This window comes from Anser anser (assembly GCF_964211835.1).
Source record: "Anser anser genome assembly, chromosome: 2".
In the NCBI taxonomy this organism is placed as follows: domain Eukaryota; kingdom Metazoa; phylum Chordata; class Aves; order Anseriformes; family Anatidae; genus Anser; species Anser anser.
Genome location: NC_139721.1, coordinates 35308044 through 35325716, shown reverse-complemented (window position 1 = coordinate 35325716; position 17673 = coordinate 35308044). Strand labels below are relative to the sequence as shown.

General features: G+C 39.8%; 1 protein-coding gene across 1 annotated transcript in view; it reads left to right on the top strand.

Annotated features, from left to right (window-relative positions):
* SULF1 (sulfatase 1) overlaps positions 1-17673 on the top strand; it is a 128587-nt gene that overhangs the window by 78880 nt on the left and 32034 nt on the right. Inside the window, exons 8-12 of the mRNA XM_083823005.1 lie at positions 1775-1926; positions 3976-4145; positions 15640-15790; positions 16814-16989; positions 17538-17666. Of these exons, the coding sequence (XP_083679131.1) occupies positions 1775-1926; positions 3976-4145; positions 15640-15790; positions 16814-16989; positions 17538-17666 (778 nt within the window). The remainder of the gene's footprint in view (positions 1-1774; positions 1927-3975; positions 4146-15639; positions 15791-16813; positions 16990-17537; positions 17667-17673) is intronic.

The window sequence follows — 17673 nt, the reverse complement described above, 5'->3', positions numbered from 1 at the left end:
TTTCTATGGATTCTTTTCCCGCAGTATTTCAGCCTTTACCTTTACACGTTCCCTGAACATCTGACTCCCTGAGAGTTTGACACAGTTCGACTGCCTTAAAGGAGATGTATCGTTTCCATTCTGGGAGGCATCGGTGCTGGGCACGTATTCCTTCCCCACAGTTACCCTCTTCACCTCAAACTTCTTGACTTCTAGTTGGCCCCAGAAGAAAAAAGGATAGTGGCTGGGTTGCTTTCTTAGTGGCTGTGGGAGGAATAGCTGAAAAGTCTGGGCTAGTGTCTGCAGGACATGTTTATATGTCACATTCCACGTGGTATAGGAAAGAAACATTATATATGACTATAACCTCTGGTTAGTGACATTTGGCAGCTAAAAGATTTGATTGCACCATAGTTATGTTGCCTCAAAAAAAGTTTTAATTATGAACATTTTGATTTTTCCACCAGTTTTCCCAGGAAGGAGTTCACCATGCCCACATCAATCAGATCTGAATTACTGAAGCCCTTCCACAAATGTGCTCTTTGGTTAGATTGAATGTGTCTAGGTTGAATGTGAGGTTTTCCAAAGTGACTTCATTTCCTTGTAGGAAACAAGTAAGGGTGTTTGATGTGTGTCTCGAAACCCAGCCGAGGGAGTGACGCTGGGCAGAAGCTGTCCGTGGGCAGGGCTGGCTGGCGGGGACGGGCTGCTGGTGAGGGCAAGGGCTGCTCACCATGAGGGGGTGCAGCCCGATGGGTGGTTATTACATGCAGTAGCTCTGTCCTTGCAAAGGGAGAGATGTCTGTCATTCTCTCCTCTTCAGATGACACCTTCCAAGGGCTTGCACACCTTAAGAGCTTCCATACCTGCTTGGCTCTAGCAGCAATGCAATGCAGCTGCATTTGCCAGGGTGCTAGAGTTAGTCGATCCTTCCAAGGCCAGTTGGCCAGCTTTCAGTGCTCACATATCTTTGGCATAAGCATTCCCAACAAGAATTGGGAGTTTACAGCATTGTGAGTCTGTTTTTCTTTTTACTTCCGTCCAGAAGAGTTGGCAGGAACACCTACAGGCACTCCTGGGCATGACAGCAGTCTCTGAAAGCTTTGTTCTGAGGGGGTTATGACTTGTCACCTGCAGCTAATGGAAAAATACACTTAGTTTTGCAGGCCAGGTAGAGGTAGTTGACCTCCAAGACGTTGTCTGTCTGTTAGTTTTGCCTTAGAGAAGCTTTGGCATTAAAGCAGGGCAGGGATTCCCTCTTGCTCTACCCAGATGGGGCCCAGCAGGAAACAGATCCAGACTTCCCAGACCTTTTATCAAACCAGAAAACGCAGCCAGGTTGTGAAGACCAAACTTTCAAAAGTTACAGGCCGAGCTCCAAAACATCACAGAACTTGTTTAAAACCACAAGAGGTGTTTCTCAGATGTTTCCTCTAGGGACTGAATTTTTATTCCATTTTCAAGTGGATACCAAGAGAAACATCTGCATTCTAAAGAGAAAAGAAAAAAAATCTCACATCAGCACTAGATTCCAGAAGTGGCAGATTAAGAAAAAAAAAATAAAGTCACAAAGGCTTTCAACTCTTATAAAAATTCTGGAAATAATTTGTTTTAATTTCAAAACCCTCTAAGATATAAAAGGAACATTTCTAATAAAGTGACTCTGACTCATTCTAACACATTTTGTCTTCATTCATGCATGCTTTTGACTCAGACTAAAAGACTTGGATTGCAAAGCCTCATGTGTGTGTGTGTGTTCTTTTTTTTTTTTTTCTTTTTTTTTTTACCTTCACAGCTTTTTTTGGGAAATACCTCAATGAATACAATGGCAGCTACATCCCTCCCGGGTGGAGAGAGTGGGTTGGATTAGTGAAGAACTCTCGCTTCTATAATTACACCATTTCTCGCAATGGTAACAAAGAAAAGCATGGATTTGATTATGCAAAGGTATTTTCCAGACATCTAAATACCGCATCCTTAATCCATATAAAAATAACTTTCAGAAAATTAATTAACCAGATAATTAATTAATTAACCAACTACAACCAAGAAATTGCGATGTCATTTTTCTCTCCAGGGCATTTCAGATCAACTTCTGTGTGAGAATTTTAACTGCGGGATGGAAGAAAGTTTCCAAGGGCTCTTCAGTGCAGTCTGTCGATTTTTCCCTCCTTCACTCTCTCTGCTAGAAAGTGTTGATTCTCTGGCAGAAGCAAAGAGTAAATAAAGGCCTTTCTTGAAGATAACTGTGCGTTTTGCACCACTGAACTTTAAAGTTAGCTGAGTGTTGTCAGTTATTACCCACATAAGAAACCTTAGTTAATGCTGTTTCCCATTAGAAAGTGAAAAAAAAAGAAAAAAAGAAAATGTTGTGTGTCTGTGGTGTCAGACTCCGGATATGACTAGGAGAACAGATAAGCGCGAGAACACGGCCTTTGGAAAACTTCAGGGCTTGTTTGTGCTCTTGACAAAGTTTGGAAAATATGCCAAGGTGACCTGCCCACTGCCGTGAAGTTTCTCGGAAAGGCTTAGGAGTGCAGGGTGCAGACTTTCCAGCCTGCAGAAAGCAATTTGGAATTTCCTCAGACCGTAGGCTCACGGAAGAAGATACAGATGTTGCAGCTGTGGTTTCTGACCCATGTAATAAGATTTTATTGGAAGCTCGCGATGCCTGTTTCTGATTTCCCCACCCGTAGAAATTACATGATACTGATTACATATTTATATAGAGTAAAAAAAAAAAAAAAAAAAGGAAAGAAAGCTGGTTAGTTAGACATTCCTCACACACCCTGCATGTAGCTAGAATAAACAGGAATAAACAGGGAAATAGGAGAGGAGTGGATGCTTTGGGAGAGCAGTCATACAGGCATTTCATTCAAGCCACATTCAAGGCCACAAAACCCGAAATTATCAGATTGTGCCTCGCGATCATTACCCATTTTGCAACTCTAAAGGTTGCTGGCTGTCTCTTCCATGCCCTTGCAGGGACTGTAACAGCCAGGGCTACCACCTTTGCTCCAAGCATGCCCCAGGAGAGCAGCAGGGGGCAGGGAGCAGGCGAGCAAAGAGGTCACAGCTGGCTGGCTTGTCCTAGCGCCGACATGCGACACAGGCCTTGTCCCTGAGGCTCTGCTTTTGCAGCTGTTCAGGGCCTTGAATCCACAACATATGATTAGTCATGCCTGGAAGTGCTTGAAATTACAAACATTGTCTCAGCACTTTCTCAATGAAGCTCACTCTAGACCTCCAGGCCAACAGCGAATGCTCCAAGGTGGCAGGTGGTTTAATTTAAGTTTTCATCTTTTTTTCTTAGTCCCATTTCCTCCCTTCCCCTCGTACGCTTCCATTTGCCACCTTGGCTGTGGGTTAAGCCAGTTTATTAGCGAGTCACAACCTTAATCTCAGCAGCTGCACTTCTTAAAGTTGTACAATTAAAAGAACAGAGCCTGCAGGAATTCGAATGCTCCCTGAATTCGTGTTTGCGATTTCTCTGATAAAGGTTTTTTGCAATATGCTGCCTGTTGTAGCTTTCTTCCAGTCTGTACGGACACGAAAGTATACTCTGAACAAAGTGCATGCAAGAAATGTTTATGTAAATAGAAAACCAACATTAGAGAGTGATTTCTTGCAGTTGGGAGCCATTACCTAGCAAACGTGTTTTGCCACTGAAATTCAAGAAACATACCTGTGTCAGTATAATCTGTCATTTTAAAGGTCACTTAGCAGTATCTTACAAAATCTGGTAATCATAATGAATGCATTCTGTTGTATCTGATTTGCAAAATATAGTTTCATTTTATGTGGTATTGCCTTCTTAAGAAAGTAATTACTGCTCAGTCTCCCCTCTGCTCTTTGGAGTCACACATCTCTTTGATAGGATGTTTTTACTTCCTGATTTGCCCTTTAATGAGAACTCAGAAATAATAACATGATAGTATATGATCTAATTAATCATGCACATTGTAACTTTTGCTTTGTGTTAATTGTATGTTACAGGACTACTTCACAGACCTAATCACTAACGAGAGCATTAATTACTTCAGAATGTCTAAGAGGATATACCCCCATAGGCCCATAATGATGGTCATCAGCCATGCTGCACCCCATGGCCCCGAGGACTCGGCACCACAGTTCTCAGAGCTCTACCCCAACGCTTCACAGCATATGTAAGTGACAATCACATGCTGCCAGCCCTGGCCCTTGCAACTGTTTCTGGACAGGTATTTGGTTATGAAGACATTTCAGGAACAGAGAATTCAAATATAAGAAGCAAGTAGTAAGTGGTCAATGTTTGCTTGCTGCTTTGGACATGCTCCTTCTGGGGAGGAGAGTGACAGCTCTGACCATTATTAAAACAGAGAGAAGCTCTTTTCCTCCTGGGAAGTTGTGGGAGATTAAAAGGTCAGTATTTGACTTTGTAAGGGCAGCGTCTTACAATACACTGAAAATATGTAGACACAGGTCAGGATCCGTTGGAAAGATATTACTTCCTTCGCGCTCCTCTAAGATATGTGCTTCCTGGGCTCAAACTAACTGAAGGCATTGAGACTAAAAACACAAATACCTTTTTTGTAGTTTTTGAGTGCACTAGATTTCTTTATAGACTAACTTCTGGCAGATTCCCAAAACAGCCTGCATCAGACTGCATTTTTAATTAACATGTTTAATCTTTCCTGGTGATTCTACTATCATAATAATAATTTAAAAAAAGAAAAAAAAACCTCTTTGTTTCTAGAACTGAAGCCAGCACCAGGTAAAAAGCTGTGGCTAGTGCTGGATTCCATGCCATGTGGGCATGTGGACTGCTCTTCCTGTTCATGATTAAACAAAGCTTTTGTGCTTCCTTCCACACAGAAGAGAGATAAAATAAATATTTTAGCTGGACCGTGCATTGATTTGGCTTCTGAAAATGAGGAGGAATCAGCTACATTACACTGTGACAAAGCTCTGTGGTATATAAATTGCATTTTTGATACTGCAGGGACTCACACGGAAGAGGATGTTATTTGTAGTTATATTAACTAGTTTAAAATTACAAGGAGTAGCAGTTACTGCATAAACTGTATGCATAAACTGATCACTAGTTGAGGCCAAAAAGAGATTTGTTGTTCAGGGTACATGGTTAAATATTTGTTAGTTTGTATTATTTTTGGCCTCTACTGACTTCTACTTTCTAGATATGCCACTTTCCCTGGCCTTACATTCTTAGCTATACTTTTCTTTGGTTATATTCTCAACATTACCACATTCCTGAGACTAGATTTTGCAAGCAGTGCAAACCATCAGTAATGCTTCATAGTTAATTAGATATTCAGGGTAATTGGTACCTGTATATAGAAGTGATGAGATTGATTCTTTAGTTTGTAAATATTTGCTTGAAAAGGCAGCTGGTTCTTTAGTAATCACCCCGGAGAATTATTATCACTTTATTATGTCCTGAAGGCAAAATAAGATAGGCTTTAAAACATGAAAACTGTCATATTTGGCTGTACGAAAGATCTTAGTATCCTGAATCATGTGCTCCAACAGGAAGCAGCAGGGAATACTTAGAGAAAAAAAAAAAAAAAAAAAGATTCCTTCTCCCTATTTCCCTATTTTTTCAGCTTCTGAAAATCATCAGTTAGGTGAAGCATTGGCCTGGCCTGTTTTTGAGCTGTGGTGGCAGCCCCACCATCCTGCGGTGACCAGTTCCACAGTGTCACCCCATGCTGCAGGGACAAAGCACTGCCTTTTTATCACTTTCAAACCTGGGGCTTGCTCATGTCCCCTACTTCCCATCCTGTGAGGAATAACGAATATTCACTCCATCAAATTTAATAGACCTCTCCCATGTCTTCTTTCAATCACCTCTTTTCCTAGCAAGAGGGTTATAAACTATTTGTTCTCACTCTGTTCAACAGATTGTTTGCTGTTTCATGGCACAGATTGCCTGGCCTCAGGCAAGCCATCCTCTTTGCTGGGGGACAATCCATCATAAACGAGGGTAGGATTCAAACTGTTTCCTCTTAGCTGTGGGGACTGTGGCTGGAAGAAAAACACTGAATCATTGTATCTCACCCTACCTCTCCTCAGGCCAGCACAGCTCATTTTAGGCTCCGTGGTAGCTGTCTTCCGATAAAAGAGTGCTTGTAGGGACTTGCATGAGTTTATCATGCTCCTGACACTTTCTATTGCTTGGTGTTTTCAGCCTGCCTTTTTTTTTTTTTTTTTTCCTAGCTTATGCTGCTAGAACCATTGGGTTTAGTCAGTCCCTGAAACTTTAGCAGTCTCTCCACTTTATTACAGGTTGCATGTCACCTGGACAGATCAAGTGAAAATCCTGCTATCTTTTTGCAGACTTAGTTTCATTTGAGTACTTGTGTAAATTGCTTTTTATTTGCATGGACTCCTGGAGGCTAAATACTTTGTTCTGCTGGGCTGTTTGTGAAATAGCCCGGAATATGAGAATCAGCTGTACTTCTTCTTGTCTTCTGGTGTTGCTGATTTCTTGGCAAACTTCTTGCAAAAAATTTCTTCTCTAGCTACCTCAAGAGAGACTTGCTGGGTTGTTTTGTGTTTCTTATTGCACTGACTGTCTGTATGTGTTAGAGTTCAGTCTGCAGACTAAGAAATGAGACAAATTGAAGATAAACTGCCAATCTGGGTGGCTGAAGCTACCAAATAATTGATTTTTTCTGGCAAAAACATTAGCAACATGGTCTGACTAAAAGATATAAGAAGTTAAGTTCTCACAGAAATACTTGGTGCTCCCTGTAAAAACAACATGAGAACAATAAAATCCCTCCTGCCAAGGTTTGTGTAATTTGAACGTTTAACCCTTAGGTTTTCTTCCTTGGTGGTCAAGTACCATTTGCATCTCTTTTTTTTCTGACCTTGGGTGACAGCCATCTGACCTTGGATTTTGTTTTTAAAGATGTAGTTGCTGTATCATGTTACTGTAACACCTACCTCCAACAAAGAAGGGAAACCAGGTCAAAAGCTGCTTGCTGGCTTTACAAACTGAGACGGAAGGTTATACCTACAAACCAGGAATTAAGATAGCCTATCAACCACATGTGAGAGGAAGTTTTACTTAAAAGGACAGTAACTGAAGCAGGCCGTTAAATTATGTGACATTTCTTTGCGGGTAAAATGCCTATCATTTGATTGAACTATTGACTTTATAAATTAAAAACAAAACAAAACAACAACAATAAGAAAAAAAAAAGTTTGATTAGAAGAAGTTTTCCACTTGCACATGTGCATAGGGGAGCGGCTATGGAAGGAAATATTCCAGTTCAGAGAGAGCACTGCCCTCAAATGTTGGTCTCATTTCCCCACTTAACAGTGCAGAGGGAAAGAAGACTTACATACCATCATTACCTTACAATCCAGTCCTCCTCAGTATAAACAGCCCAGTGGAGTGGCATGAAAAGTAATGATGTGTACACTGTTTAATCATTAATTTTAAATGAACCCTGTTAATTCTCATTAGCTCCAGTTTAAGATGAAACGTGAGCTTTGTCATGTTGGAAGCAACTGGTCACTCTCTATTGTTTTTAAGCATCCATTCTCCCTCCCACCATCCCAGCTGTCCTCTCCTTAAAATACTTCCTATTTCTAACAGTTAAAAAATGTTTCCAAAACTTTAGCTGCTGGCTGCTGTCTATCACCATAATGAGTAATTTTCTGAAAATAAATCATACTAATGCACATGCTCTAGCTATGCCCAGAAATGGTTTCTGTGGAAGCAACTGGTACTGGAGAAGTTGTACAAGATGAAAGCAGTGCATAGAGTTTTGCTGTGGTAATGAACATCATCTGGTGGGTATCAGGGTTGCTAGACCTTGGAAATGGTGTTGTTAGATGTGAAGTTATGACAGAGGAGATGACACTGGCAGCTGTTACAGGGCAATCTTGTTCCATCACACAACTGAGGAGGAAAGCTCTGACTTTACTCAAAGGATGCTCTAATGAAAGCCTGAATTCTCAGTTACGCTCAGGGCCTCTGGCACTTTAACTTCCCTTTACCTTCCAGGGTGAACCAGTCTTAGGGGAGCTGTGAATCAGACCTAAGCTGTTTATAAGCTGTGAAGTAAACAAACATTAGAAGTAAAAATCTGCAGGAGGCAGGTCTACTGAAGAATGTAAAAAATGGAAATCTGAAGCACTGCTTGCTGTGCTGAGTAAAAGATCCTCAGGCTGGCAGGAGGACTGACAACCAGATTTTATAATTAGCTGGAAGCAATCCTTTTGTCAGTCTAAAGATCTTAGGAGAAACAGATAGAAATGGTATCTGGGATGAGATCAGAAAACTTCCCCAGATAATGTGAGAAAGGGCAAATGGAAGAGCTTTAATTTTTCAAATAAATATAGTATGAAAGGTACCAAACACACAAGCCTGGTCACAGCAGTACATTTACAGTAGTGAAGCATAAACAAGCAATACTTTTGCACCTCCTGATCACCAAAATAATCTTAACGGTGAATTTGGGGTATGAGATGGCAGCATATTCAGGGCACTTTCTTGTCGCCAAGGCTGAGTCTTAAACATCTGCTAGCTAAGACATTTTTTCTTGTAATATGGACACTTCCTTGTCCGAGTGGGATCATACATTTGCATCATTAATAAATCTTGACATGTCAGTGTCTCTTGTCGCTGCTAGCCTGAGGCCAGCTTGGATTGCTGACTTAGAGATAAATGATCAAAATCGTCACAGACATCATTGGATGTGTGACTTTAAACAGGACTGGAAGAAATAGTGTGATTTAGAGATGCAGTAAGATTCTAGTTACACAATTTACTTCTGCAGCAGCTATAAATAATTTTTCCTAAAATAAAAAGGTATTACATTTAATGGATAACAACTTATTTTTCTTCTTTATTCTGATATATAGCAATTATGTTACACTTCAGGAGTGAAACTTTCATACCTCATATCCTCATATACATAAATATTCTTAGTTTTAAAAGATTCCCCTTTTAATATGCACCCAGAATGGGGAAATTCAACTTCATTTTAATAACAACGATGCTGTTGGTCGTGTTTTTCGGACTTTTAATTTTGACCAGAACCTAGACTTCCCACTTTCCAAGAACAGTATCTAAACCTGGAAGTCTACACTCTCTGGAAACAAAAGATTTGTCTCCTTTGATCATTTACTATTTTTACTTTTTTTTTTTTTCTGAAGAAACATGACTATCACATTTAATCACATTTTAAAGAATAATATAGGTGCTAATTTTGTACAGAAACTACTCATTTTTCACAATCAGATTTACTGTAGTTATTATTTTAAAATGTTGTTTACTTTTATTTTTATTAAATGAAAATGATCCTGAGGCATATAAGTACTGTACTATTTTCACTAACTGGAAGACTCCCAATCTAAACAGAAGATTAGCCAAACACTTTGGGATACAAACCCCTGAGAACTCTATGGAAATACTCACCAGCAACATTTTTAGGCAGTATTTTTGTGGACATAATTTTCTTTTGTTGAATAAAAACAGGAGGGAATTAGGAGGTTGTAAATAGAGGCAAACAGATTTTTAGTAACATATAAATGTGTATGTTTCTTCCCATTTTAACCCATCTCTAATGGAAATGTATATATATAGATGTTATATATATATAGTTTTGTAAAAAAAAAAAAAAAAAGAAAAAGTGTTAATTTAAATTGCACTGAATTCTGGGAGTTCTTAAAACATGCTGTACTCATCTTTGTTTCTTTTCCATGCAGATACCACAACTGTGTAAACAGCATTAGCCAAGCTAAATCTCCCATTCTTTTCTTAACCTGTAAAATATCTTTTTTTGGAATAATGATTTTCAGAAGGGCTTTACTGCAATTGTTTTGTTGAATATCACACAAAAGGCAGTTCAGTTACTAGTGGACATTAGTGTTGTTCATCTCTGAGTGATTTGCTATTTGAGGACACCATTTTAATATGTCCTCAAGTGCAAACATCTGTTGTTTTGTTGGGGTTTATTTTTAATTTCTTATGTAACCTAATGTTATTGTGGTACCCTAGAAGCTGCTTAAGATTAATTTTCTATTTTGAAATTCAAATTTAAGTATGCAAATATAGTAAATATGTTGTCAGTAAGAGTAATTAAAAGGTGTGAAGGGAAATGCTGATTGTTCATGTGACTGAAGGTTATTTAGGCCTCGGGGATTCAGGCCACAAAGCTGAATGTCAATATAATTTCATTCCTCTCAACATAACTTCAACTATCTATTTGAAATGATGCTTATAGATAAATAAATGGTACATTTCACAGTGAATTTTTCTTCAAATAGAAAAGTGCACTAGTATTTATAAACGTTTACTCCTTCCAAGACCTGTAGAATATTTTGTTATCAGCACTGTGTGCTTCCTACTGCACTTTAATGGGTGGTAAATAGAAAGTGAATGCAATTTCCATGGTGTGGCATTAATAAAACAATGTGCATCAATGTAGAAACAGTAAGTGCTAACAGAACTCAAATATCAGAAGACATCCCTTTCTTGAGGAGACAGCAATCTAAGGCTAGAAAAGTCTAACGCTAATTATCATTTTGCTTTTTGCAAATGTATACATAAAATGGGATGAATTTTCTGTTAATTTATTCACATAATTAAATGTTTACAATATCTCAGGGTGAATTATTTTACTCATTCCGAGAAAGTCTTTATGAGAAAGTGCTTGACTGGGTTCAGTACTTGTTATTGTTAAACATTTCAGACTTTTTTGTTGATTAAATTGTTTAAGTATAGGTTGGTATAAGTTTGAAATCTTATGATTTGAAACCTGGCATTTTCCACTGTTTTGCCCCGTGCCAAAACAGATCCATACAGAGAGCCAAGAAGTTTCTGTGCAGTAAGTTCTGCAAACTATGTGCTGGACAAACATAAGTGAGCAACTGAGCCGTCTAGATTTTCCCAGGCTACTATAGCCTAGGCGAGTGGCAAATAGTGTAGATTTTTAATTGAAAAACCATCTGTTTTTTCAATCCTTACTAACTTTATGGAATTAATATTCATGTGGTATGTTGTAGGTCATTTTGGACTGACCTACATGAAGGGGAGCCCTTTTTCACGTTATCTATTTTTGTAACATGTAAAATGAACTCTCACTTGGTCCTTGGGCACACACTCAAAAAGTTAAAGTGCTTTACTATTTGCTGATCAGCTGGCAAGAATGACCTTGAAATGAAACGCTGCTCATTCCTGTACTCTGGGGTAGCACCTGAGCTATTCAGTTGCAGCCCTCCAAAGACCGACAGGCAAAGACCAAGGAGGCCATGGACAATCTGAAAATAATAAAGGTACCTGGCACTGTCTGATGATCATGGACCAACAAGTGTGCTCAAAACAAAATAGCCTCCATGACTTACAACAGGCAATAGAAAACATGGTAGATATCTTCAATCTGATATTCCCAGTGCTAAGAAATACAGATGTCTGTGTTAATTTACAGCAGTACTTATCAGTACAGAGCAAAGACTTTCCCAAAAATGGAAGAGTAGAAACAGTGACATACTTTCCCATGATGACCTTCAAAGGCTTATAACAGCTGAACATTTAGCTGGTATCTCCAAATGCTTCAAGAAAAAAATGTTGTGATAAACAGTTATCACTGACACAGAAGAGGCCTGTCTGCTTGAAAAGGTTCTCAGAAATCAGCAATATTCTCCTATTCTCCCCAGAATTCACCTCTGTTTGTTTGTGGTTTTCTTTTTTTTCTTTTTTCTTTTTTTTTTGATGTTGTTGTTGTTGTTGGGTTTGGGGTTATTCTTTGATTCTTTGTTTGTTTTAGGGAAAAAAAAAAAGTAGATAAATCTGAGGGTGATATCAGACCTGGTGCCTGGCAAGTAATGCCATTCATAGAATCATAGAATATCCCAAGTCAGAAGAGACCTACAAGGATCGTGGAGTTCAACTCCTGGATCCACACAGGACCACCCAAAAAACAGACCATGTGTCAGAGAGCGTTGTCCAAACACTTCTTGAATTCTGGCAGACTGAGTGCCATGACCACTGCCCTGGGGAACCTGTCCCAGTGCCCGACCACCCTCTGGGTGCAGAACCTTTCCCTAACACCCAGCCTGACCCTCCCCTGTCCCAGCTCCATGCCGTCCCCTCGGGTCCTGTCGCTGTCCCCAGGGAGCAGAGCTCAGCGCCTGCCCCTCCGCTCCCCTCGTGAGGGAGCTGCAGGCCGCCATGAGGCCTCCCCTCGGCCTGCTCTGCTCTGGGCTGAACAAACCAAGGGACCTCAGCCGCTCCTCCTACATCTTCCCCTTTAGACCCTTCACCGTCTTTGTAGCCTTCCTTTGGACACTCTCTAATAGTTTTATGTCCTTTTTATACTGTGGCACCCAAAACTGCACACGGTGCTAGAGATGAGGCCACCCCAGTGCAAAGCAGAGAGGGACAATCCCTTCCCTCGACCCACTAGCCCTGTCATGTTTGATGCACCCCAGGGTAGGGTTGGCCCTTTTGGCTGCCGGGGCACATGGCTGGCTCATAATCAATTGGCCATTGTCCAAAACCCATAGATCCCTTTCTACAGGGCTTCTCTTCAGCTGCTCATCCCCGAGTCTGTACATATAGCCACAGTTGCCCCTTCCCACATACAGAATCAGGACTTGCTCTTGTTAAACTTCATATGGTTGGTGATTGCCCAGCTCTCAAATTTGTCAAGATTTCTCTGCAAGGCCTCTCTACCCTAGATGGAGTCAACAGCTCTTCCCAGTTTAGTATCATTCTCAAACTTAGTCAGTATACCTTCAGGTCTGGCATTCTTTTGGATTTCTGTAAGGCATAAAAACCAAGGATGTGCAGGGAACACAGACTAGTTGTGGGACTTTTGGATTCCTTTCTGAGCCTTCTCTACTGCTCTTTCCCCACCATTTAGGACCCCATTGGCCACTGGCATTAGATAATTCACAGAAGGTCCTTTTCCTAGAATTGCCTAGAAGGAAAATTCTACTCGCTCCCTGCCTCACTCATTTCTCACCCAGAAAATTCAAAATGCATTTGGAAAGTGTCTGTGAAAGGTTTTAACCACCCTGCTAAACCCCTGAGTGCTGCTTTTAAAGACTATCCATTATTTGGAGGAGGCTTCTGACAATGTCCTGGGAACATGAGACCTGAGCCTGCTTCAGCAGCTGGCTCTCCTTCCTGGCACAGAGGCAGGCTGTCACAGCGCTGCTGGCTGAGCGCAGCTCACAGCCACCTCATCCCTCCACAGCAGGGGCACTCAGGACAGGAGTCTGATGGAAAAAAGAAAAGAAAAGAAAAAAAAGGCTTAATTTTGCTGGAAAATGCTGATTAATCAAGACCGAGCTCTTTCATCGGAAAATATCTTGTTTGACAAACTTCCAAAGAAATAGAGGAAGGTTTGCACTTGTATCACACTTTCTGTCTTCTGTATCCTTGCCTAATACCTGATAGGTGACCAAAACTCCTAAGACTTGCTTCTTCACAGTTTAAGGCTCCATCTGCTAGGGATGAGGGCTAGCTGACAACCTAGAGGGTTGTGCTTCTGGGCTCAAGTTCATTAATTTTTGTGGTAATATAAGCATCCCTTTTAAAAATCAGATTTCCATGGGAAATATCAAAATTGTGACTTTTCAATCAGAAATAAAAGAATTTCCAGCAGAAAATGAATTCTAGTTTATGTTTGTCTTTGCTTAGTAGGGAGCTAACCTTTCCGTAGTTCTTAGTCTCAAGGAAATTTTCACAAATGCAGTGATACCGTTGTGTCAATTCTGTTTTTCCTTTTTTTTAATGGTTAAGTAGGTTAGTCAAAACCAGCTGTATGTACTAGAGATGCATACATTACTCAAATTCTACCTAAATTCTCAAAAACAGTCTCCAATTACAATGTGGACTGTTAGTTTATTGTAGTTGACTATCAGTGCCTTAGGCTATCCATTTAGCCACATTTATCCTTAGAACACCTAGCTGCAGGTTATATATGCTTTAGCTAAAACTGCAGAGTAACTGCATCCACCATATAGTGATCACATACAACCATGTGAAGGAAAATGAAAGTTAAATGAAGGAGTGGTTCAAGGTATGACTTCGTTATCATTGTACAATGTTCTTCTGTTGTTCAGTGCGACCTCTTGTGAAAGGACAACTAACTACACATAAATATTTATTTGGGAAAAATATACCTTTCTATAATGCACATATTAAAATCATCACTATTTATACAATATTCGTAAATTTGTTTTTTATTATAAACTAAAAGAGAACCATAGGAATCAATTTAATCCAATCACACAACAGCATTTTTTTCATTTTCAATTTACATTTATTTTTCAAAAGTAATGCTGTAATATATGTATCATGTACTGCAGTATACTGTTAGCAATGAGGAAAAATTAAAAGCAAAGAACCTCAGAAAATCAAAGCCTAGATTCTGCAAGTATTAGAGAAAGGAAGTACTCATATATATGTCAAAACATTACAGGGAGTGGATTTTATTTAGTTTGTTATCACCTTTTAGTTGTCCTGTATGTTAGGTATAAAAACAGGACTGATAGAGAGTTTCTGTACCATGCATATATGTACAGCAAATCTGTTTGGCATATTTTTTGCAATACTTTTTCTTCAGGGGTGATAAGTACAGGAAGGTATTCTTCATTCTTATATGACATCTTTAAAAATTCACAGGCTGTGGTTAGAACACCTCTCTTAAATCTTTCCTTTGATGCTTGTGCAAACTTCTAAAGCAGCATTATTTGACCATGTAGGACTCTGTGCCATAGTCCTCCTTAGTACTAGTATCAGCAGCAGTATTTGTTCAATATTGATGTTACACTGGCAATGCACTATGTTTTGTATTCACATAGAAAAAACAACACCTCAACAGGATTTAATGTATAAGTAAACATCATTTTGGTGTGGGTGGAATTTGCACACATGCCACGTCACCAGGTGTTACTGGGATGTAGCTCAGGTGAGGACCAAGGGCAAGCAACGGAGGCTGAATGTGGGTCTGCAGTCAGCGGGGCTGGCTGCAGCATCTCCTTGTATCAGAGCTGACCCTGCACACCCACCCTGTGGGCTTGCATTCAGGGTCCTAGCAATGCCCATACTTTGGTGATGGGAGGGTAAGAAAGCCAATGCCTTCACTCTTTGGAGCATCTTAAATACTGGTAATACTGGTGTTGCCATTCATATCCTAGAACTTCTGAACTTCTTTATCCCACAGGAAAATCTCTCTCTTTTAACTTGTTCTAATATGAAGGTACTTTTCCCACTGGAAATTGACATTAATGTTAAGGGGAGGTCATCATCTTTGATCTCTGACTTCCTCCATTTTCCTGCTTGTCTTTATGGGATGTGTTATTTGGATAGGCATTTTTAAAGATTACAGTTTCATTTGAAAAATGCCTTTTGGTACATCCCAAATATTGACATGGGTCTGGTAGCAGTGTTTGAGCCTGAAAGAAAGCTTGGAAAGCAAGTGGTTAAAAATTTTTGAGGAAGTGATACATGGACCATTGAAGCTCCGAAGCCACTGAACTGACATTTGTTGATATTTTGCATTAGGAATACTAGTCACCACGTGGAATATGTAACTTAACCATTTGTTGGATATTCCTGTGTTAAAGCAGTTCCTGATTTCCTCCAATGCCTGTGGTGCTGCACAATGCTCAGTTCCTTTCTCTTCCTCACAGCACTCCCAGCTATAACTATGCACCAAACATGGATAAGCACTGGATCATGCAGTACACAGGGCCCATGCTGCCTATCCACATGGAGTTTACAAACGTCTTGCAACGCAAGAGACTTCAGACCCTGATGTCAGTTGACGACTCTATGGAAAGAGTGAGTTCAAGAAACTACTGCGAATATGTTCCTATTAGTCAGTACAAAATTAAACAAATTCTTTCCTTACCTTCCCCAACCACAGCTTGGGAAAAGCCCCCGGGATGCAAAGAATTACTCCACATATCCCCAGTCCAAATGAGTTCTGGTTATATTCTGTGCAATGTAGTGCCAAGTTCCTTGCTTGCTTCTTTGAATTGGTAGGTGAATAAGCTGAGGATTGTTTTTTAATGGAAAAGTCAGTGGGCCTCGTAGAAAGCCTCGTATTAACAGAATATGCATCACCTGCACGTCCACATGGATAGATGCAGGTGAGCACATGACAACTTCTCTTCATTTCACACACTCCCTTCACAGTTTGTCCTTCAGATGAAATTTGGGAATTGGCAAATCACAGCAACTCAGGTGTCAGCCTGCTAGTGTTTGCAGAAGTTAGGCAATGCAATGTACAGCTAATTATAGGTAACATGATACATGAACTATGAGGTGTAGTTTGCATGACTTTTTGTTCAAAAATCAAGCACCATGACCAAAGATCTTCCCCCAGAGAGATTTCTTTAAACTTTAATAAAAATTTACAGCCTTTTCCCAAGCCCACAACTGTAAGGAGTGAGAAAGCTGTAGACTAACACAGTAAATCAACTCTGAGTACCATTTGCCCTAAAGCTGTAGCAGTTTTTTCCCAAGCTGTGTTTGAGTATATATTGACTTTTGGACACACTAATGCAACTACATTAGCAGTACCTTATTTTGTATTATAATTTTCTGTATGTCCTCCCTCTCTTTCCTCAAAGCAAATTCCCTGCTGTGAAATATGAAATTGTACTTGTGACTTGAGTGTTTTTAGCAGCACAGTAGAGACAAGATGTAAAAATGCCCATTCACAAAATGTCTGTTTCAGTAATTTCATTGATATCATGTTTGGTTCTGTGTATTTAAGGTAGTAAAATGATTGTTATAAATGATTATACAGAAAATATGTTTTGCTACATTTAATTCAGTTTTTCCTTTGCTGTATTTCAGTTATACCGAATGCTTATGGAGATGGGAGAACTGGAGAACACCTACATTATTTACACTGCTGACCATGGTTACCATATTGGGCAGTTTGGACTGGTCAAGGGGAAGTCAATGCCATATGACTTTGATATTCGAGTTCCTTTCTTTATTCGTGGTCCAAGTGTAGAGCCAGGATCAGTGTACGTTCTCTTATGTCTTTAACACAGCTGTTAAACCTAATGTAAAATGTTTCTAAGTGCATGCAATTACTACTTTGTCTAGCTTCATTTCACAAAGGATGCCCTATTACCGCAGAGCAATGACTTCTAAGAAGAGTGATGTCTTTCACTTTGCATAGTATTCACAAGTTGTTACATAGATGAAAAAAATGTATGTGTAGCCCTGTAGTGCTAGATTTAAAAAGTAGGTGCTCATCTTTACTGCTTACCTTCTGCAGCAGAATAGCTAGCTGGCTGCATGACCTCATTGTCAATCATACGAGAATAACATCACTATTGCACCTCCTTCTCTTATTGTCCTTAGCTTTTTCTTTGTAATGATATTCTGCAACAGTGGCCTGTTCTCAGAGCTGTTGCCTTCAAAGGGGGGGTTTCTAAACATAGCACTTGTGTAGAGCTTTACATCTTCAAAGCCCTGATAAACATTAATTACCGTTCTAATTCTGAGAGAATGTGAAGACTTGCATATTGAACACATGACAACTATGACCTTTTCTCTTGATTTGCAGAGTGCCTCAGATAGTTCTGAATATTGATCTTGCTCCAACAATTCTGGATATTGCAGGACTTGACACTCCTCCAGATATGGATGGCAAATCTGTCCTAAAGCTTCTAGACCTGGAGAGACCAGGAAACAGGTGGGTC